The 23,124-nt window shown below is 47.4% G+C and overlaps 1 protein-coding gene across 8 annotated transcripts in view; it reads left to right on the plus strand.

The window, feature by feature from the left end:
* Plekha7 (pleckstrin homology domain containing A7) overlaps window positions 1-23,124 on the plus strand; it is a 189,307-nt gene that overhangs the window by 123,165 nt on the left and 43,018 nt on the right. For all 8 annotated transcript variants that reach the window (XM_055627349.1, XM_055627342.1, XM_055627343.1 and 5 more), the window contains 5 exons: window positions 5,665-5,776; window positions 6,453-6,557; window positions 10,264-10,336; window positions 11,387-11,487; window positions 15,184-15,359. In XM_055627349.1, coding sequence (XP_055483324.1) covers window positions 5,665-5,776; window positions 6,453-6,557; window positions 10,264-10,336; window positions 11,387-11,487; window positions 15,184-15,359 — 567 coding nt within the window. The remainder of the gene's footprint in view (window positions 1-5,664; window positions 5,777-6,452; window positions 6,558-10,263; window positions 10,337-11,386; window positions 11,488-15,183; window positions 15,360-23,124) is intronic.

Raw genomic sequence — 23,124 nt, forward strand, 5'->3', positions numbered from 1 at the left:
GGTTTTTCAGGCAGCATTTGTGACAGTCACAGGTAAGGGGAGGTGCAGGGATGGGACCCTTAGTTTACTCAGGCCTGAGTGGCTGTTTTTGGTGTGGATGTTTCGGAGGGCATCGGCATTGGGAATGCAAGTCATTGCCACATGACACACACGTCTCCGGCTCTTCTCTGCAGGCCAAATTTGAGTCGTGGTGGCTTTGCTGTGTGGAAGGGAAGCTGTTGCTGGAAAACAGAAGTCTTGTTTCTCCCTGTGACTTCTCTTGTTCCTTTCTTTTGCCTCCCCCAGGCTGGGAATTGCTCTGATTGCTATTTAACAAATGTTGTAGTCTGCTGAGAACGGTGGCTGTTTGGTAGATCAGGCAGGAAGAGGAGGTAAAGGCTGGCAAGGGGCAGATTAGAATGGGGGCATCTCAGAGGTCCATGTCTGGCTCTCATCCTGCACAGATAGTCATGGAGGCAGAGAGAGTAAGAGTAACTAGGCCAAGGCAGTCCAGCATGGGGATTCTGATGCCAAGTTCGGGACAATGCTCTCACTAAGGGTTGTGGGCACAACTGTTTGGGCTGTCTTCATGCCAGGTGAGGGGGTGCTGTTTGGGCTCCTTTCCAGCCTGTGTTTAAGGAATTGAGGGGGATGTGGAAAGCGCGTAGTGAGCTGTGGTGGAATGAGGCTGCAGTCGCTGCATTGAAATCCGATGTCAGACAGCCTCCCCCAGGGTGCTGGAAGTTGACAGTAAGCGTTGGCAGCCTGTCTGTGTCTCTTTCTTTGGGAAGAAGGTTATGAAGGTGTTCCTGCCTATTTGGGACAACAACTAATTCATTCTTTCTCTCTTTTTCTCTCTCCTTTCTTCATTGTACATTGAGCTCCTTAAATGTGTGCTTGTGTTTTAGTCTTCCATTCATAGCCATCAGTCAGCTGAGTTTTCATGTCTTTGGAATCCTTGAGGACAGAGCCTGAAGTTGGGGGTCCATTTATCCAGATATTCATAGAATAACATATGAGTTTTGTTTGTTTGTTTTTAAATACTGGGAATACAACTGCTGGTCTTGTCCACACTAGGCAAGGACAGTCCCATCCAGCCTTATCCCCAGCCCAATAAGTAGCAGAGGTCTGTTTATCCATAACCTTCTGCCTTCCTGCCATTGCCTTGACCACTAGAAGGGAAACCTGCCATAGTTTTTATACCATGACTAAAAAAAGTCGCAGGTAAGACGTTGCTAAGAAACCACTGTGATCTGAATTGTTTGCATCTTGAGCTTTCAGGAGAGAAGTGGCTTGGTAGTAAAAATAAGCTGTAAATGGAACTCAGGTTCTGGGGTCTCTGGTGGTGACTCAGGGATGGTGCTGTTCCTGCAGTGCTTCCTGGTTCTCAGAAAGTCGTTCTAATGCACAAGCTGCCTTGTGAAGAGAGAGGTGGTTTTCACCCCCATTTTATAACAAAATAGAAACCGAGGCCCAGAGAGCTTATTTGTGAAAGAGTCAAAACACTTCAGATCTCAGCTAAAATCCAGTCATCTTGGCTCTTGCTTTTTTCGCCATCACAGGTCCCCTTGGTTTGGTCTCGGGGCTGATAGAGCCAAGGTCTACATCTCACAGACCTTGGGACTTGGGCATTTGGGATCTCTCTGTGGCAGATTCCATCCAGTTTGTTGTTTTCAACTTATTTTAAGTTTTTGCAGCACTAGCGACTGAACCCAGGTCTTCACGCATGCCAGGGGAACACTTTACCACCGAGCTACCTCCAAGCTCTTTCTCCTTTTTGTTTTTAAGATGGAATCTCACCAAGTTCTCTGGGCTTGCCATGAGCTCACGCTATAGCTTTGAACTTTCAATTCCCCTGCCTCAGACTTCAGAGTAAGCCTGGGTTTTAGGGTATTGCTGCTGTCTTAGGCAAGTCATTGATCAGGGGCTTGGTGCTCTCATCTACAAATCTAGGCTGATCAGACTGACAACCTGACTGCATGGCTGGGAGAATGCAGGGAAAGCCCCTGACACTAAGCTGTTTGGGAAGCACCACCGAGCCCCTCTGCTTGCCGAACTCTGTGCAGCTGGCCCACACAGCTTGGTTGACCTGTCTGTTGTGACTTGCAGAAGGGAAGGGTCCTGCAATGGTATGCCAGTGCTCAGGGTAAATAGTTTATAGTTTCTTGCTCTGCCTGTCGGATTATGCACACTTTGTCTTGAGGCATGGAAAGCTACTCTTGACTAAGGTCAAGATAGAACCCAGCCATTTTTAAATGGGGCTTCCCCTCAGCTGATTTTTGTCTGGTCTTCATTTCTTTTGTTTGGTTCTGACTGGAGGCAGTTGAGCAAAAAGTCTAGCACACTGTTTTGAACTTCAGCCCACACCCCTGCAGCAAAATAATCTGCATTCATGTAGCTTAAGTGAAGGAAAGGGAGGTCTTTGTTTCAGCCATCCCACTGTACTGGGAATCCAGACAGCACAGAAACCCAGCAGGCAGGCTTATGGTAAATAGATTTTATGTAAGGAAACTAAGAGTCTGAGCATGCAGGTTCTGTGGTCTCCTCTGTAGGATGCAGTGTGCCTGAAGGCATGCTGATGGGGCAACTATATGTCTTCTGGGGACATTTCTTGGGTGAAACTTATTAATGGGGTACATTCAGGCTGAGGACTTGAAGACAGATCATTGTGTCTACCCACGCTCTTCAGTGGGGAATGTGCCTGTCCAATGAGCCGACCTCAAACAAACGGACCAGAATGCCCTTTGTTGAACGATGCCCTGTTCACTAATTTGGGTTTCCTGGCTTATCATGGATGCTCCTGCTGCTCAAATCAATGGAGTTAAACTGCTCCGGAGGCTTTTGTGAGTGCCAATTTTTCATCCAACTGAGAAAATTGTTTTGATACTTTCTCATATCTATTTTTGATATGAAATGGGCTACTGACTGTAATTCTAGTTAATAATCTGTCGTCGTTTCCAAAGTCATCATTCAGTGTGACCCATGGTGCGGAGATCTAGTGAATATCCTCTGAAGGCGGCCTTGTTTCTTGGTTAGGTAGACTGTGTGTGTGTGTGTGTGTGTGTGTGTGTGTGTGTGTGTGTGTGTGTCATGTTCTTTCAGAGAGCAGTGTGGGGCCTGCATACAGCACTGAAGGCTGTTGCTTGAATGGGGATCTGTTTCTGCCATGACGGTAGAGATGACACAGTTACATCCCCAGGGCAGATGTGGCGTTTTCCTTTCTTCCCCTGCCTCCCACCTCCTCTCTCCGATATCAGTGTTGTGGCTACAGCCAATCTTTCTTCAAACAAAAAGCTCTCTATAGCTGTCTCCTTCAGCAGGAGCTCTGTCCTCTATTCTCACCGTAACCTGTGGCCGAGTTGTCTTTCCTCTCACACTATCGGCTGAGAGAACTCCCAGCCAGCTAGTGCCTATGGCAAGGGGTAAAATTAGGATGGCGAAGAAATAGCAGAATGCTCACACATTCTGGGTTTCCTGGACCAGTACAAATCCAGACAGTCTTTCTCATTGTCCTGTAAAGAAGGCTTGAGGGAGCTGTTAGTAAAAAAAAGGTTGTGTTTATTTAAGGTGATTTGGGTAATTTAAAAATGATAGGAAAAAATGTTTATATTAAAACGTGCCACAAAATCAAAGGAGGCATAGCAGAAAGGACAGGCATGAATAAATGTTAAAGATTTTTTCCTCTTGAGTATCAGGACTATGGGGGATCCCCCTTCATTCAACTTTTTCTTGTATTTTCTTAAATATGATATGCTTCTCAAAGGAAGGCCAGTTGAGCTTGATAAAATCACAGATGAACCTTTGTGAGACTGACTCCTATGTGTTGAATTTATTTGTATGTGTTTGTGTATATGTATGGAAGTATGTAGGTGTGGGTATATGTGTGTGTTCGAGTGTGTGTGTGTAGGTCAGTAGACAGCTAGTGGAAATCAGTTCTCTCTTTTACCATGTAGGTTCCAGCAATGGAACTCAGGTCCTCAGACTTGGAGGCAAGCGCCCTTTATCTTGTCTCACCCACCGGTTGTGTCTTAGGTTTTAGTGGAGAGGCACAACTACCCTAATAGGCAACCCAAGAGTTCTTCTTCATTGTACCTCTCCCTGGAGAGCTGGGCAGAACTGGGTCCTGGGGGATGACTGTACTTCTGCTCAGAGGTAGAGGTAGGACAAGGCAGCTTCACAGAGCCTTTTCCCACCCCAAAGCCAAGACCTTGCTGCCAAGGGAAAGGCTGAGCCTGGTGACATTCTCCATCCGAGCAGGGAACAGTAACAACATTTGGCTGGGATGGAAGCCGGGGGCAGGGATTCTGGATGAGCCTGGCTGATAAGGAGTCAGCCAGCTTTCTGCCTGGTGGGTAGCACATTGCCAAGCACCTCACGGGGCTGGCCCGTTGGGAAGCTGATGCCTGCCTGCTACAGTGGGAAGCGTAGCAGCCACATAACTTCTGCAGAGAAGTCCCCTCCTGGGGCAGTATTGGTGCTGTGGCTCAGGGTACTACAAAGATCCCTGTCCTGTGAGCAATGCTGGTACCTGAAGGGAGCATGGACTCTCTAGGTGAAGACTCTTATAGACACACCCGAAAAAGTAAGTGATAGAAGACATTCTGAGCACTTTAATTTCAACTTCAGATGGCCTGGATTATCCAGCTCTAACTTTTCAGAGTCCTGGCTAAGTCCTCTGAAGTGATTTTTTTTTTCTCCACTCTTGAAGCCGGAGAACTCCATGTATTGTAGTCTACCTGCTGATCATCTGCCTGAATCCTGCTGCCTATTGGAGCAGTAGACAAAATGCAGCCGAGGAACGTCGTGATGTCTGCCCTCTGCTCAGGGACAGCCTACACAGATTGTGGAACTAGCAGGGTCTTGTTGTCATGCATCATGCTGTTCGAGGATAGGTATTGAGCTTGGGTGAAGGCATTGACACTGCTGTATGGGAAAGACTGGTACAGATATGGGCTCCGCGGAAGGCAGGTGAGAAGCCTATTCTCCCACATCTCTTCAGCAGAGTACTCCGAGCTCTGGCCCTCCCAGAGCCTTTTAGGCTGGGCTGCTGATGGGGGAAGCACTAGTGATCCTTACTGTGGCCTGACATATACTTCAGGGCTTCCTGCTATCCAGGCATGGCACAGGGGGTTAATATCTCCAGTGGCTCTATTTTGGGGCAAATGGTGTGTTCCCAGAATAGGATTCTTTGTTGAGTAGTCTATTTTGGGAGGCAAGCCCCACTGGCGTTTATGTAAGCATCCTCTGTGTATGTCTGGGGGTGTGGACGTGTGCACAAGTGATTTCTTGTTACTATTTATAAACAGCTTCTCTTGGGAGTTGGGAAGTGGAGGTGTATGTGGAGGATATGGTGGCTCCCTCCTTCTGTGAAGAGCCTTGTGTGCCTAGAGCAGTTGCCAGGCACATCCTAGTAGAAGAATGAGTGTGGGTTCCTTAGGACCACAGATAGCGTGGTGTGCACCCTTTTCTGCAATGTCTGGTTGTGGCGGTGTGTCTGTCTGTCATCTTCTTGATGCCCTGAAGCACAGGGACAGGTGGATATTGTGGTCTTCTGTCTACAATCTGGGATCAGGCGGCCTCCAAAAATTGGGACCCGAGTTGTTCTAAGCAACCAGCTCCAACCTGCAACAGATCACAGCCTAGGCTTCCCACTCTGCAACTTGATTCCCCTACGCTTCCCTGCAGGCCACACTCACATATGTCGAAGCAAGAGAGAAACCAAAGACCGTCCAGCATGGTCAGCGAGACATCCACGGCTGGGACCACATCCACCCTGGAGGCCAAGCCTGGACCCAAGGTGAGCTCCTGGTCACTGGTTCCTCATTTCTTTTTTAGGTTTTTCCCAAGCCCCGTTGTAATCAGAAGTTCTTTTGTTTATCACAGTTCTGTGGGGTGGACCCATAAGAAATGCCTCCCCCAACTACAGATCAGGAAGTGAAGGCCAAGAGAGGTGGTGGCCCTTGTCCAAGGAAATAGGTGTTTGCTGACAGACAAAGGCTGCTTTCTAATTCCTTGAATGCATTCTTTAATGTCCTGATGTGTGCTCATAAGGCAACTCCTGTTCACATGTGCTTAGTGTTAGATCCTAGCAAGTGGCAGTGACAGACAGGCCTGAGGAAGGGAAATGCCCAGAGGTTTCTATACTCCAACAGTAGGACCACTGACTTAGACAGGTTAACCAGATTGGGGGACCAAGTATTGGAAACTGACAAAGCCAAGGACTGAAGAGTGACTTCATTCCGGGATGCTGTAGCAGCAGCTCTTAACATTTGTGGAAAAGCCTTAACTAATCTCTGCTGTGTCTGGGGCTTGCTGTTTGACTGGGAAGGATGCTACAGCCAAGGCTATGCACTGATAGAAGGCTGCTGCCACTTAGAGAGCGTGGCAGAGACTGCCAATGGCCCTCCTTACATACAAGCATATGTGTGTCCTTCTAAGTCCCTGCTGCTAGAACTGAGGTCTGCTTTTCCTAGATCATCAAATCCAGCAGTAAAGTGCACAGCTTTGGGAAGAGGGACCAGGCCATTCGGAGGAACCTCAATGTCCCGGTGGTGGTGAGGGGCTGGCTACACAAGCAGGTGAGGAAGCTGAGGTGGGAGTGAGGTGGAAGAATGGATCTTGTTGTTTGCTTCTTCTTCAGCCTTGGTAGGCTGTGAACGGTTCGAGAAGTTTCCTGTTCCAGAATGTGTTTGGGGCAGGAAACACATTGCCCACCGTGTCCAATGTCCTGTTTGTTTTTTAAGAGTGAGCTGTTCACTCAAGGGTTGCAATGTCTCTCCCCAAACCTACTTTACCACTTTGGCCCCTGGTGTTCTTGTTCTTGGTGGCAGAGCCTGGTCAATGAGGGCATGGGGTGATGATGGAGATGAAAGAGAGAGGGCTGCAGATTGGAGCCCAGGCCACATGTGAGTAGATGTGTCATCCAGAATCCAGCTTCATGCATACCCTCGGCCAGCACCTGTCTTTCTGGTGCTAGTGCCTTTGTTATTATTTGGCTACAAATGCTACCTTTTCCTTGCCTAGGATGCATGGCTAGCTCCCTAGCACTTGGAAGTCCAAATCTGCCAAATTCATTATTCCCTCCTGCCCCACCCTTTCTCTAGGCTCTTTTCCAGGGTCTGTCGCTCCTCTCTCGGGCATGCAGGGAAGAGACCCCAACACCATCACCTGCTCCTTCATTCCCCATATCTGCTTAGCTAGGAGCCCTGGCATCCTTGACCCTTGAAGCTATCCCTCATCTTCATTACCCCCTCCTGCCCTCATTGATTTGCCTCTGCTCTTCTAGTCAGGTCTGAGCTCCCGAGTTCACAACTTGTCTCCTCGGCCCTTTCTTTTTCTCCTTGCAAATTCCTTCATTCACTTATTCATCATTTCTGCACCATGTTTTGAGGGCTCCCACAGCAGGTGTCAGGAGGTAAATGAGAAGGTGCCTGCCCTCAGGAACTCATTATCTGCAGAGGAAAACAAAGAAGGGAGCTTTTTATCACAGTGTCACCCATCTCCAATCTGCCACCCACCAGTGTCTACAAAAGCCAATCAAACTCCAAGAGCAATGATGCCCATTTGAGGAAAGCATTCATGAAAAGGGCTTTGCATTGTATACTGTATGGGAGGAGATCCAGAGTCCTCTTTCCATAGAAGGGGAATCCCAGAGGTCCCTTCATCTGCCTCTGGTCACATGTCTCCTTTCGAAGCTCCAATTTTGTCTCTTTTCTTACATGTCCCTCTTTATCTGGGTAATTATCTAATCTGACTTGCCCTGTAAAATAAAGGACACTGGTTGGAAATGTGGCAGGAGGGAAAGTATCGTAAATCATTCTTCCCACCTCCTGCCACTTGCGCTGTTCTGCAGCCATAATGGGTCTGTTGAGAGCGTTGCAGACTCACAGCAGAAGGTAGAGCTGTGTTTACACAGTCCAGGAAGCTTCCCCAGGAAGCAGCATTTGAACCATGGATAAAGGAGGGATAAAAGCCTACTACCAGTAAGAGGGAAGCAAATGCTATCTGGACTGCAGATATCGGCCAGTCTGCAGGCCACAGAACTGACCATCAGATGACAACATCAAGTTAACTTGATTTTGGTACTTTAGTGTGTGTATGGGGGGTGTAGGAATCGCAAAGAAGCCTCGTGTTGTATTTAGGGTTGGAAACTGTTCTTTTGTTTTAATTTGAGCCTGTCAAAAACTGACTAGGAAAAGACTTTATTTTTATGTGTAGGAGTATTGTGCTTGTATGTATGTATGTGTACTCTGTGCATGCCTGGCAAACACAGAAACCAGAAGAGGGTATTTCATTCCTTGAAACTGGAGCTACAGACCATTGTGAGCTGTCATGTGGTTCTGAGAACTGAGCTTAGGGCCTCTGCAAGAGCAGCAAGTGCTCTTAACCACTGAGCTATTTCTCCAGCCCTAAGGAAAGATGTTTTAACAGCTAAACCCAGCTCTGAGATTCAACTAAGTTTTGTGAAAAACTGTTATATAACATTGCTATTTTCTTGTAACCAAATTTGTCTGTTTGGTTGGTTTTGTTTTAGGCTTTTTTTTTTTTTTTTTTTTTTTTTAAATGAGGAAATTTGACTGCAAAGAGAATTTGGACCTTTATGCTGAATGGAAAGAAAATAATAAAATCAGTCCTTTGGTAGAGAACAGAGATGGTTAGCTGAGAGCTTTGTTTCAATTACCTAACATAAAATTATTCAGAACTATGTAAATTGACTTTCTAATCAGCATGGATGAAGATATTTTACCTAGATCCTAAGACAGAAACAAAACACATTTGTAGTAAGAACTTATTATCAATAGGTAGCTGCTATTTTTGAATTTTCCTTTCTAGAAGAAAATGGGTTGTAATAACTTGTTTCTAGGAGACGAGAAAACCTTACTTCCTGTGACAAGCCATCAGCGAGTCTACGTTTAATATCTATTTAAAAAGTAGCTATTCAATAAGGTATTCATTGAAAGAAGAAAGGAGCATAAACCATTGGTCTAAGTTTAACATCCTGTTTAAAAAGTAGCTATTCAATAAGGTGTTCGTTGGTTTGTAGAGAGAGGGAGGAAATATGGGGGCCAGAGATGTAGCTCAGTTGGTAGAGTGCAAGCAGGGCAAGCACAGGTCCTGGGTTAGATCACAGGTCACAGGACCACACAGACCAGGCAAGGGGTTGCATACCTGTAATCCCAGCACTAAGAAAGTGGAACGCCAGCCTGGGCTTCATCTTTACCGGCCACATGAGACCATCTCATTATAAATAAATAAATAAATAGATAGGTAGGTAGGTAGATAGGCCATCGCATTATAGATAGAGAGATAGATAGATAGATAGGTAGATACATACATACATACATACATACATACATACATACATACATACATACATGAGAGAAAAACAAAAATAAAACAGGTGTGGTAGCACACACTTTTAGTCCCAGTACTAGGGAGGTAGAAGCAGGCAGATCTACTGTGTTCGAGCCTGGCCTGGTCTACAGAGGGAATTCTAGGACAGCTGGGGCTATGCAGAGAAATCCTGTCTTAAAAAAAATAACAGGGGCTGGAGAGATGGCTCAGAGGTTAAGACCACTGTCTGTTCTTCCAAAGGTCCTGAGTTCAATTCCCAGCAACCACATGGTGGGTCATAACCATCTATAGTGAGATCTGGTGCCCTTTTCTGGTATGTAGGCACACATGCAAGTAAAATGCTGTTTAAATAATAAATAAAGGGGGGCTTGGGAGATGGCTCAGAGGTTAAGAACACTTCCTGTTCTTCCGAAGGTCCTGAGTTCAATTCCCAGTCAACCACATGGTGGCTCAGAACCATCTATAGTAAGATCTGGTGTGCAAGCAGAATGTTGTATAAACAATAAATAAATCTTTTAAAAAATAATAAATAAATAAATCTTAAAAAAATAAAAACAACAAAAATACCCCAAAACAAAAAATAAATAAATAAGAAAGAAGTGAAAAAGAGTTGGCTCATTGAGTACATACCACTCTTGCAGAGGACCTGAGGTTAGTTCTTAGCAATCACATCAGTGGCTCACAATGGCCTGTAACCCCTAGGACTTCAATTACAGGTGGTTGTAAGCCACCATGTGGGTTCCAGAAATTGAGCCTCGGCTCTCTGGAAGAGCAATTAGTGCTCATAACTGCTGAGCCATCCTTCTAGCCCCCAAAATAAATCTTAAGAAATAAAAGTGTAAAAGAAAGATGGCCGTGGGCAGGCCTTGGCTGCGTGAGTGGAGGCGTGGAGTGGAGTAGCCCCCCTCACTGATTTTCTGTGCTTTGCAGGACAGCTCCGGGATGCGGCTGTGGAAAAGACGGTGGTTCGTGCTTGCTGATTACTGTTTGTTTTATTATAAAGGTGAGTCTCCGATCACCAGTGGTTCTTTGTACAAGAAAGGATAGTAAGGACGTATGAATGGGAGCTTTCTCAATTCTAGCAGTTAAAACAACTGAGCTGCTTAGCCTGTTATCCTGCAGGAGTGCCCACTGGTATGAAGTCCAGGGACTTGACTTTACCAGTCCAGTCTCCAGAAGTTCAAATTGTTGGATTTAAGTAGAATTCATTTGTGGTCTCAAGACTCAGAGTCACATAGGCTTTCCCCCACTTGGATATAAGTTACCTTGGAGGCCCCTGGAGAGCTGGGAAGCAGGGGAATCACCCTGGCCTCCAGTGTCTGTTCTGTGGCACTAGACAGGACACCTGAGTTGTCCACTTGAACGCTTATGGAGCATATATAAAGTCAGGGACTGGGCAGGGTGGGATCCCAAAATACAGATGAGAAATACAAGCGTAGACTCTGCCGAGTGTTTTTGAAGACACCGAAGTTCATAGGTTCCTCAGGGAAATGACAGTGATTGCCATCTGGGGATTCTGAGAAGGTGTTTTAAAAGGCTGAGGATCTGTGTTTGGCTTTTAAGGGTGAATGGTGCTTTGCCAGTGTGGGAGGAGGTAGACATCACATGGAGAAAAGTTACGCCTCAAGAAGGTCCTAGATGCAGGAGGAGGTGGAAGGACAGACAGACTGTGTAGGCCGGGCCTTGCATAGGATTATCCTTGGAGATGAGGCCCAAGAGGTGGATGCAAGGACTGTTGCAGAAGGGTGGGGCATTGGGCTCAGGGTTGTGTCTGGTGGAGAGACAGTGTGTGTGTTTGAGTTCACAGGCAACAGGGCCAACTCTGTCATTCTGTAGTGATGGGTGGCCGGCGAATGAAGGTGGTTTGGAGGAAGGCTAGGAAGGAGTGCCACTCTTGCTCTGTACCCTTTGACCTGCAGGGTCGGCTGAGAGTGCTCTCCTGCCTCCCTCTGCCCTTGTGGGAGGTGCCCTGTTGGCCTCACTTCTGCTAGTAAACAGTTAGTGCAAGGGAAGGACTCCCAGAACATTTTCTGATGCGTTTTTCCATCCAAAGACAGCCGAGAAGAAGCAGTTCTCGGGAGCATCCCTCTGCCCAGCTACGTCATCTCTCCCGTGGCCCCCGAGGATCGCATAAGCCGCAAGTACTCTTTTAAGGTACTGTTCTCCAGTCATCCAGTCTATGCTAACCAGTGTTCTCAGAAACACCTTCATGGTGCAGTTGCTTTTGCAGGGAAGGAAAGGAAGTTAGGTGGCTAGAGAATCTCAGACTCAGGCTAGCAAAGTATAAATGACCCAGATCAGAATGAAATCATGGCTAGGCATGGTGGGCCCACACCTTTAATCCTAGTAGCAGGGAGACAGAGGCTGCAGATCCTTGTAAGTGAAACCAGCCTGGTCTGGCCTACATAGTAAGCTCTCTAGCTGGAGTTACAGAGTGAGACACTGTCTTCATTTAAAGAAAAAAAAATTCATTGTACCAGCCATCATTCTATTCTGTAGCTCAGGAGCTGCTCTGAAATAATTTTGTTCAATGGCTTCTAGAATTATCTTTGGTGGCCGAGCCTTCTTCAGAGAGTCTCTCCCCTTTCTGGACATGGTAGTTACTTTCTGTTGCTGTGGTAACCACCATGACCAAAAGCAACTTGTGGAATAAAGGGTTTATTTTGGGTTGCCGTTCCAGAGGGATGAATTCAGCATGGAAGGCAGGGCAGCAGAAGCAGGAAGCTGAGAGTCCACATTTTAAACTGTAAGCATAAACCAGAGAGTGGGAATTGGAAGTAGCTTGAGGCTTTTACTCTCAAAGCCCGCCCCCAGTAGCTTCCTTCCTCCAGCAGGGGTGCACCATCTCTGAACTTCACTAGGCAGCACCATTTTAGAGCTGTGTGTTCAAATACTGTAGCCTAAGGGGGGGCGTCCCACTGGGGTTGGGTATTACTGGGGGTAAATGACTGGGGACCAGGAGAGACAGCCTCTGGAGTGGCATCCTGGTAGTTTCGCCATGGCTGTGTGTAGTTTATCCTCACCTTTCATGAGGGGGTGTGAGATAGACGCTGAGGAAGCATCTTTTTATGTCCTTGCTCTTCCCTTCTGTTCTTCAGCCAGTGGGCTTTCCAAGATCTCATCACATCCTTTGCAGCCCCAGTTTGGCTTCCTCAGTGGCTTCTCATTGATCTTTAGTTGGACACAAACCCCTAATATGACCTGAAGGGCCCAGAGGACCTAGCCCTGGTAGCATCGTAGCCTAACCATGTGCCAGCCTCTCCTCTCCTCACCTGTCAGCCATGTTGGCCTCATCTATGAGGGTGTACATTGAGCACTTGTGCTTTTTGGGGACTGAGTGTCTTTTCCTTCTATCCAGGAGTTGCCTTTCAGGAGGAAGGCAGCTTGAATGTCCATTCTCAGATGAGTCTGAGTCTTCACAGCATCCCAAATTGTTTGTGTGTGTGTGTGTGTGTTTGTCTGTGTGCATGTGTCTTGGTTGCAGTAAGTATGCGTGTATACACACAGGCATCTTTATTGCCTTGAGATAGGGTCTCACCGAGCCAGAAGTTTACCATTTTGGCTAGGGTGATGCTTAGCAAGCCCAGGGGATCTACCTGGCTTTCTGTGAGTCCTGGGGATTCAAACTCAGGTCCTCATGCCAGCGGAGCACGTGTGAAACCCACTGAGCCGTCTTTGCAACTGCTGAACCTCCTGCTAGCGCGTATTACAATGCAGTCCTCATCTCATCCATAGGCGTGTTTTTCGACGTGGTTCTGAGGGTTGTGGCCTTGTAAAAGGCTGTCCCTCAGCCTTCTAGTGCAGAGCTTCCCATGCTGTAAACACTCAGCAGATGGTGAACGATTGTACGGGTAGTGAACTGAAGACTATGTCAGTCAGTTGGTGGCCTTTAGATGCTCCTTTGGTACCCATGCAGCTTCTTGCTGTCCTGAAATTTGATGTTGGGGCTTGAGGGGGGAGGATCTGGGCTTCCTTCTTAGTGTTGTATTAGCACTGGCATATTCTAGGGCGGCTTGTTGTTGAGGTAGATGCATTCTTACTCTCATCTTAGTTTCCTTTGTGTGTAGTTATACAAAGTTACCAGTAGGCTGTGCTAGCTGAGGAGCCTAGAGCAGAAAGGAAGGGTCCACGTCCCAGACTTCTCACTGGACTATGGATACCTCCTGAGGCACAAAGCACTTTGGGTTTAGGTCAGTAGGTCACTGGGCTAGATGACAGAGGAACTTGTGTCTTTCTTACCTTTACAGTCAGAACGCCTGATTGCCTCAGCACAGGCAGAGTGCAGCTGGGAGGCTAGTGTTTAGGTGAGCAGCTGGGCACCAGCCTGCTGGTAGCGTAGCTGGTGAGCAGGGTTCTCTGTGCTCGTGCATGACTGTGGCGGCTGCGCAGACTGCAGAACTGTCCCCGCATGCTGGAACTGTGCCCCAGGCTGCTGGACAAAGCTGCCTCTGAGGATGCTTGCAGCACAGGGACTTGCTGTTATGAAAGGCCGCACTGAAGATCCCCCGCATTTGTGTTTGGTGGGCGAGTGATTGCCCCAGAATGCTCTGTGTGGGGCAGAGAAGGATGGCGAAAGATGCAGAGAACTTGGGCCCATCGTCCAGGGAACCTGTCTAAGGATTTCTCCTGGTACTTGTGAAGCCTACACGGGTCTCTTCTTGTTCTTGTTGCCATAGCTCCTGCTTGCTGAAACAGAGGGCACCAAAAGGACACCTGAGACACTCAGAGTGGGGATATGCAGTTTCTTCTGCCTCTTTGGGGACCTTGGATGCAGGCTAAGTTTGCCTAGTCTCTAGGTCCTGGATTGGGTAGACTCAGACATATTAATGGGAGAAATGGGTCCATAGTTAATATGCATTGTGGACTTGGCTGTCCTGCGTGGGGAGGTGGAGTAAATGCTGAAGGCCATTCTCGAGCTTGTAAATGTTTCCTCTGATGGGCCATTGGTGGGGCCTGCCTTTTATTAGAGGTGCGCAGTATAGAATTACCTTCAGTTTTACTGTGAACTTTACACAGAGAAGCCTGGGCTGGAAGTCAGACCAAGGTTCCAACCCTTCACTCACATTCATTTATTCAACAAATAGTGAGCACTTACCATATGGCAGATACTAAGCCTGGGTATGTAGTGGTGAACAAAATAGGAAAGGTTCCTTTTTGCACAAAGTTTGTAAAATGAGCAGTGCCCGGTGATGCTAGGTGCTCTAAGAGCCTGTTCCCAGACGTGGTGTGTGGGAGCTACTGAATCGCTCAGAGTTGCTCAGATTCATTTGCCCCGTCTGCAAAACAGGTCTGTCTCTACCTCTCCAGGCTGTTGGGATTAAAAAGAGACTAAAATTGTGGCCGTACCCAGGAGCCACTGGGGGGGGGGGGGTGCTTTTATAATCTTCCCTTTTCTGCATCATCTTCCTGTGTAGATTGGGTGAGGTTGTCACTGCAAGGTTAGGAAGAAGATCCCTGCCTTCTCGGGCACAGGATTCTGATGTTGCTTCCCATCAGGAGCTATCTATCACTGATCAGGAGTCATCTGGGCCTCTTTCTAGGCTTCCCAGAATTTCCAGTCAGATGTTGGTCATCTCTGCCCAGTTCCTGGTGTCCTCTGAAAAGACAGCAGCTGCTTCTTTAGGCACACCTCATGTTTCATGCCAGCAGAAGTGCAGCAAACTGAGCCACGTTGGTCTCTGGGTCAGGCAATACTAAGAGAGTGGCATCTAGGGTGTGACATTTTTCACATGTGGAGACAAACTGGCTGACCGTGGGGCTTCATCTGGAAGGGGGAACACAGCCAGAGTACCCCCTTATTCTTGCTCCCAGAGAGAATGTGTGCTAACCTGTCTGTTCTCTTGCCTACAGGCTGTGCACACAGGGATGAGAGCGCTCATCTACAGTACCACCACCCTAGGCTCACAGGCTGAGCACTCGGGCATGAGGACCTACTACTTCAGCGCCGACACCCTGGAGGACATGAACGCCTGGGTCAGGGCCATGAACCAGGCCGCACAGGTGCTGTCTCGATCGTCACTGAAGAGGTCAGTTGTGATGTAGATACCCACGGTGGGAGCTAGAAAAATTCCCTGCAGCTGTAGTTCCACCATTCATGCTGTGGTCAGGATGTCCATCTCTCTCAAGTCCATTCTAGAATAAGTGCTTCTAGGAGAAGAATGTGCACATGCTAGCACGTGTCACTTGCCAGGCTAGAAGCTCTTCTAGACAGCAACTAATGGCCATGGCTGCTTAGGAGACACTGCCATGGAACCTGACAGATGTATGTTCTCAGCTTTCTTATTTGTAGTAGAAGGGACAGAGATATGCCAAATCATGTTTCCAGGGTAACCTCTGTTAGGTTAATTGATATCCCTTAAAAATAACTTTCTATTTATGGAGATGTATACAGATAGATACAGGTTTCTTTCTGACCTTTAAATTTTTATCCTATTTTACTTTTTATTTGTGTGTATGTGTGTGTGTGTGTGTGTGTGTGTGTGTGTGTGTGTGTGTGTGTGTATTTATGCTATGGCACCACTGTGGAGATCAGAGGGCAGCTTTTGGAAATCTGTTCTTTCCTTATATGTTCTTTCCAATAGTGTCCCAGCTATTGGACTCAGGTGGTCAAGGCTGGTAGCAAGCACCTTACTGCTAGGCCAGGTCACTGGCCCTCTTGCCATTTTAAAGCATAAATAAGAACGTCCATGTTATTTAATACCAGTTAACAAAATACCTAAGTTTGGGTAATATATAAAGAAAAGAGGTTTACTCACCCCACAGTATAGAGGATGAAGTCTAAACAGCATGGTTTGGAATCTACCTTGGGCACACACACACACACACACACACACACACACACACACACTCTCTCTCTCTCTCTCTCTCTCTCTCACACACACACACACACACACACACACACACACACACACATACACACACTCACACTCCATTTGAACTGTATCCAAGGCAAGTGACATGGGAGCTCCTGTAAGAGAGAGACCAGTATCAAAAGTCACTGTAGCGTTTGTAGTGATCTAATTGCCTTGACCTGGCCCTCAGCCCCATCTCTTAACCCCACCACATTTGAGACCAGACGTCAATCAACCTGTGAACTTTCGGGGATGAAAACCTCATCCAAACCCTGGTGACTGTTTAATTGGCCACTGGTGTGGCATCCGCCAGGTGCTGTCCACCATGGGGCTGTGCTGGGTATTCAGACACATGCAAAGTTGTGGCTAGTTCTGAAGCATGTTTTCCAGTGCTGTTTTTATAAATTGTCCTATATCAGAACTCCTCCACCAGCTCTTCACACATGAGTTCTTCAGATTGCTAGGTCAAAATATTGACCCCTTTTTGTTTTATGTAATCCCACCAAAGTGTCCCTGGAGCACAAGGTGTGTTTGCTTCTGAGTGTTGGCTCACATGTCTTCACTGGTGGTCACCCTTATCGGTCTTTGGTGTTTTACTGATCTGCTGTGTAAACAGTCAGGTTATTATTATTATTTTTTTAAACACAGCATCTTACTTTGTAAACCAGGCTGCTTTGAACTCACAGTAGTCCTCCTGCCTCAGCCTTCAAAGTGCAGTATGAGAGGCACGAGCCCCTGGGCTCAGCAGAATCCGGTTATGTTAATGCTTGTGTTCCCAGTGGCGAGTAAAGACAAGCAGGGAACGCTATAGGCCGGTTCAGGAGAGTTCTGTGACTGAAGGTGCCCTGTGACCAGAACTTGTGAGGATGAACTCACTAGCCACGATTTGCACAGCTCTATTCCTACCGGAAGAATTTCAGCTCTCAGATTGGGAAGGGGTCTTTAAGGTCGTGTTTTCTCTGATAATTATGCCTATTTTGCTCCTAACAAACTCTTAAAATTCTATCATATTTTTGCTCAAGCTTCCTTCCCTTTCAAAAATTAGAAAAAAATTCTTGCCTTCTAATTGAGAATTAAGACATGACGCCAGTTCCCCTTAACAACCTGGGAGTTGAAATGCTCATCAGATAGGACTCAATGACTGGTCTGGTTTTCTGGAGTAGGATGTCCAGTTACAAGGTTTTGTTGGTCAGGACAGAATCTTGCCTCTCCTCCAGTGTGGGACCCACTGCCGCCCTCCCTCCCTGTTAGTGGTTGTGCAGCGGTTCCCACCTACATCTCCTGTGGTATACTTCCGGTAGGAATGGTGGCAGCCATCACTGTTGCTGCTTGCAGGTGACTCTGAGGGATGGCGATTTACTGCTTCATGACCCTGAAGAGTTCAAGATACACCTGGCTCTAGAACAGCTGGTTTGGGCCTCAGACACTGTCATCCTCTCAGGCTCTGAGCTGGAGTCAGTCTAGGGCTCCTTGGGGAGGTCCCAGGAACAGCTTGATCTGAAGGTGAGGGCCCTGTAACAGCCGCAGACTCTGGCCATCCTGTTTGAAGCCCAGCAGCAGAGTCTGGAGGGTCTTGCCTGTTGTAGAATGGTTATTAATATTTACTGTTAATACATATAATTATTATGGCAGTTATTATTTAACCTACTATTATATAAATAAATGTACATGGACACGTGTTAGATTTTTAATATGCCTTAAATGCTGGGGCTAGGCACATGTAAACCCCACAGGCTACCTTGTTATCTCCCAGCCCCACATCCCACGTCATTTGCCTTAATTATTCTTATCTGGCATACACCCCCATCCATCATTCCCATAAGTACTTGCTCATGCTTTAATATGTGCTTCTTCTTTCTATCCTGCCAACCCTCAGAGCAAGCAAGCTCCTCCCAGCCAGGTGTTTCTTGTTCACAATAATCCATGGCGACTCTGCTTTCTTCTTTTTCCTGTACCTCTCTCTCATGATCCTTGTGTCCTCCAAGCTCTTGAGCCTTAGCTCTACCTACCTCTCTTCTGCCCAACCCAGGTGTAGATATTTCTTACTGGCTAATCAGGGATAATTTAGAGGCAAGGTTACACAGCATCACTTGGTATAGATCTCGGGGGACAAGCAGTTAACGTGGTTGCTCCAGCCTGTGCTACAACACCTGCCCAAGAAGTACTGAGATGTCCTGGTGAGACAAGCTGACCCCAACCACACTGAGGCCCTCCACCATCCAAGGTGTCTGAAGAAGGCACGTGCTGATGCCATTGGGCCACAGGAACTGAAGTAAGGCTTGTTTCCATGAGAAGGGTGAGGGCTTCAGGCTGAGAACCTGGAAATAGCTTCTTGGGATGAGTAACAGAACACCAGTAACCATCACCCAGGCTGGCTGATGCACCCCTCACCTTCTGCTGTAGCATTATCTTTTTAGTTTTTATTTTGTTTTGTGTGTATGGATGTTTTGTATGTATGTCTCTGTGTGCCTGGTACCCACTAGAGGTTAGAAGAGGATTCCTGGAGCTGGAGTTTCGGTTGTGAGCTGCCTTGTGGGTGTTAGGCATTGTCCTCTGGAAGAGCAGCCAGTGCCTTAACTTCTGAGCCATCTCTCTAGACCACCCCGTCTACCCTGACCCTTCATTCCTGTTGTCTTGGACACCAGCTCCCAGAGCTTAGTCTCTGAAATATTTTAGATGTGGGTTCAGATTCCAGAACAGCTGTGAAAGCTTCCTATGTGTGAACTGCTCGGATAGACTTGGCATGAGGCTGGCAAGATAGTTCTGCGGGCTAAGGCACTTAACCTCCACTCCTGACAACCGAGTTCAAGTTCTTAGGACCCAGCCCCTCTACCCTACCCTCCATTCCTGTTGTCTTGAACACCTCCTCCCAGAGCTTGGTCTCTGAAATCTTCCAGATGTGGGTTCAGATTCCAGCTGCCCCTCTGTCACTGTGTGTGAATTACTTATGCTTTTCACAGTTCATAAGACCCTTCCAGTGAGTAAATGTGGTTTCTTAGTGAGGAGCCTGAGATGCAGTCAGCACTCCTGTCAGACATGCTGGCTTCTGTAGCTCCTGGCATGGTGACATCATCGCCGCTGCCACCTCCTTTTTTTCTCTGTGCATCCTTCTAGTTTCAACTGTGAGTGTTTGAGCAAATCACACTCTCTTTGTTGCCAGTGTATCTCCTCGCAGTGTGTGTAGCTCAGCCCCAGCTCCCCGAAGCCTTCCCTCTTCCTCTAGCCTTCTCCCAGGGAATTCTTTCCTGCATCTCCTTGGCTGCACCTCTGATTTTCAGCATCTTCCCAGCTTGTCTAAGGACGCTTTGTTTTTCCCAGAAATCTAGAGAGAGCACTGAGTGAGGAGGCCCATTTGCATTTGCAGCTCACAAAACTGTCAGGTGAGGGCCTATCAGAGACACCTCAAGTCTTCCTGGTTTCCAGGCCTTGCTTCCAGTCCTATCTTGGGACTGAAGGAACCCTAGTCACCTCTGGAGTTAAATCCAGTTTCCTTGACAGGGCTTTTTTTTTTTTTTTTTTAATGTGTTTTTTAAAGCGATTCATTTGTGTTTTATTTACATTGGTGTTCTGCCTGTGTTGAAGGTGTCAGATCCCCTGGAACTGGAATTACAGGCGGTTGTAAGCTGCCATGTGTGTGCTGGGAATTGAACCTGGGTCCTTTGAAAGAGCAGCAGTGCTCTTAACTGCCAAGCCATCTCTCCAGTCCCTTGACAAGGCTTTTGAAGCTGATATGCATGTCTGGTCCCCACAGATTTATCTCTTGCCCTGCCCATTCTGTGTGCCCCACGTACCTGGGCCTCCCTGGGCTTGAAACTATGCAATCTTTATCCATTCCTGTTTTATTCTGCAAATATTCATGGCAGGCATATTGTGGGTGAAACAGTTAATGGTACTGAAATCATAGTGGTGAGTATGAGAGGTAGTGCCTAACGCACCATGCATTGGGGAGTTGGGGAGAGGGGAGAAGACACACCATGACCAAAGCCTGGAGGCTGTAAGATGGGGTGATGGAAAGGGGAGGACCAGAGGGTGGGAAGCGGCCACTTCCATCACGTCATCAGGAAAGGCCTCTGTAGGGCTGTGGAGGTAAGAACTCATGAGTACAAGGAAGTCAGATGCACACACCCAAGGAAAAGGATATACGGGGCTGATGGGTGACCTGGTGAGTATAAAAGCTTGCTGAGCAAGCCTGACCTAAGTTTGATTCCCAAAATCTGCAGTTCTTAGAGTTAGAGCTGATAAGGCAGGAGCCCTGTGCGTGTCGCTGGGGCAGGATCTGAGGCAAGATGGCTTACCTCTCTGAGCTTCATGTAAGTGACACTAGCTCCAGCCTGCAGGTTTGTGTGGTTAACAGGAAGGGGCGTGTGCTTTGCTCAGGTTCTGTCTTATATGCGGTGAGTGCAGTCAGCACCCCTTTGTCACTGTCCCTCCTTTCCACTGGGGACACTGTCGTAAGTAGCTCCATATGTGGGTGTCCTCAGCCTCTCTAGGCGTGTCGCAGCTGTGCAGTGCTGTCGCAGGGGTGAGGAGCGGTTCTTGTCATTTCCCTGGCACACAGTAGGATCTTGCATATGTGGCAAAGGTAGCATCGTCCTTAAAAAAGCATATGACCCTGGCAGAGATCCTGTGGAGTTTTCAACCCATATGTCTTCACAAGGGAGCTTGTCACATGCCACCCTGATATAAGAGACAGCTGGGTGGTTGTGTGTATTTTGTGACTTACTGGGGAGAGCAGCTGAAGGCAGTGAAGTAGTGTCCTTAGCATAGTCAGGTCCTCCGTGGCTAATTCTGGTAGGGCAGAGCCAGTTGAAGAGGGGATGAGAGATTCTCAGCAGGGGTGGGGGCTGCTCTGTTTAACCCAGAGAGGAAAGCAGGAAGTGACTCACCCCCACTGCTCTCAGTGGCTCCTTCCTCAGTGCTGTGCACTAACCGGAGTGAAGGAATCTGCCTGCCAGCCTTCAGGTACTTCAGTCTTCTGTACAAAGCTATAGATGGTGTCCAGGGTGGGTCCTCGCTTTTGGACTCACCTACTTCTGAGATTGGGGATCAGGGCTCAGTTGTCCAGCTCTCGCCTACCCAGAAGGGTTCATACCTTTATCTCAGCTCTTGATGCCTGTGCCCTGGTGGCCAGCCCTCTGAATGAGGCCTTCGGCAGCAAGGCCATGCTTCACCCGTTCCTGCCCTTGTGCTAAATTGATCCATGCAAATTTCTTTTGTGTCAGGTCTTCTGACTTGAGAAGTCATGTAGTATTGCTGGGAATATAGGGAGGCAGGGAGAAAATGGTTTTTGTTTGTTTGCTTGCTTACTTTAACGCCCCTATTCTAGTGAATTCTTAGGTGCTGAGGTCAGGGAGCAGCAGGAAATGGTGCTTTCCTACCTGCAGCCACAGACCGAACATTTGGGTATAAAGGTGTCTCTTTAAGTCCTGGAAGCCATGTAAGGTTAAGGAGCTTCGTGACCCCAAAGTCCCAGGGAGAGAGGAGTGCCACTCAGTGAGCACTGTTCTTTCAGCCGCTCCCCAGATGTTTACTCTGCAAGAAATTTTGGTATTCATCAAATATAAGAAGCAATCATCCCCGTCAGATTGCTTTCCAGGAAGTATTTGCATATGTGGGAGGGCGTCTCCTCCTTTGTACTTGAACTATAAAAACACACTATAAAAAAATTTACTGTTATAAAATTAGCTCTAAAATGAGAAGAGACAGCAAACTCCATGGTTGTGGCGTTAACCACATCTCCTTCAGTTCTAACACATACATGATAGTGGCATGTTTGTCTTACTGTTTATCTTTGTGGTGTACATGATAAGAGACATCTACTTGGAAACTGGAGATAAAGCCCAGTTGGCAGAATGCTTGTCTAGAAGGTGTAAATCATGGGTTCAAGCCCTACCATAGCATAAACCAGATCTGTCATCCCTGAACCTGGGAGGTAGAAGCAAGCCTTCCTCAGCTACATAAGAGTTTTAGGATAGCCTAGGATTCATGAGACTCCTAACCCCCCCCCCCCAAAAAAAAAATAGTTACAGCTCTTTGGGTTTCCAAGCTGGAGTGAGCACTTAGCATTGTGGGTGCACATGAAAGCATAGAACAACTGTGACTCTATCAGGGATGACCCAGAAGGCAGCTGGGTTTTCCTCAGCTCAGAGGCAGCTATAGAGCACAGCCTGGAAGGATGAGACACAGTGATGAGGACAAAGGCCAAGGCAGGCAACTCGAAGGCCACTGATGGGCTCCACTGACACAGAGGAAGGAACAGTAGGGAGGTCAGACTGCTCAAGTGTCCTGTGGAGCAGAATTTCTTATCTCTGAGCTTACAGTGAGACTGTAATGTTTATTTTGTGTGTGTGTGTGTCTGTGTATGTATATGTGCAGGGGTACATGTGGCGGTTGTAAGACAGTTTTCTGGAGTTGATTCTTCTCCACCATGTGTGTTCTGGGGATGGAACTTGGGTTGCTGGTGTCATTGGCAGGTTCCCAGCCCAAGAATTGCTTTTTTTAAGCATAGGTTCCTGAGTATTTCCTGCTACCAGGGCTTATAGACCTTCCACTGGGTTGGAGTGGAAGGTCCCTCGGATCGCTATCTTAGTTCTTCAATTTAGTGAGGTGTAACAGCCTCTGCAGGGTAAATAACATAAACTCTTGCCTCCCATGTACCTGGGAAAGGGCATTTATGGAGTTGCGATCAGGTAGAGCAGTGCCGAATCTGGTTTGGGGTCTGTCTGTATGTGAGAGCTCAGAATTCTGCTTCTGTCCATCATCCCATTTGTTTCTTGCGCTTGGCATTTGTTTCAAACAAGACCTTATACAGGGCAGCATGAGCTCAAGCCAGGGTCCAAGGACTGACTAACTAGCCCCTTGTCTCCCCCCTGAATCAGTCACTGAGACTTTGGAAACATAGTAGAACAGGAAATACTAATGTCAGCAGCACCCAAGCCAT

This window comes from Psammomys obesus, unplaced genomic scaffold (assembly GCF_907164565.1).
Source record: "Psammomys obesus unplaced genomic scaffold, mPsaObe1.curated_primary_1811, whole genome shotgun sequence".
NCBI lineage: Eukaryota > Metazoa > Chordata > Mammalia > Rodentia > Muridae > Psammomys > Psammomys obesus.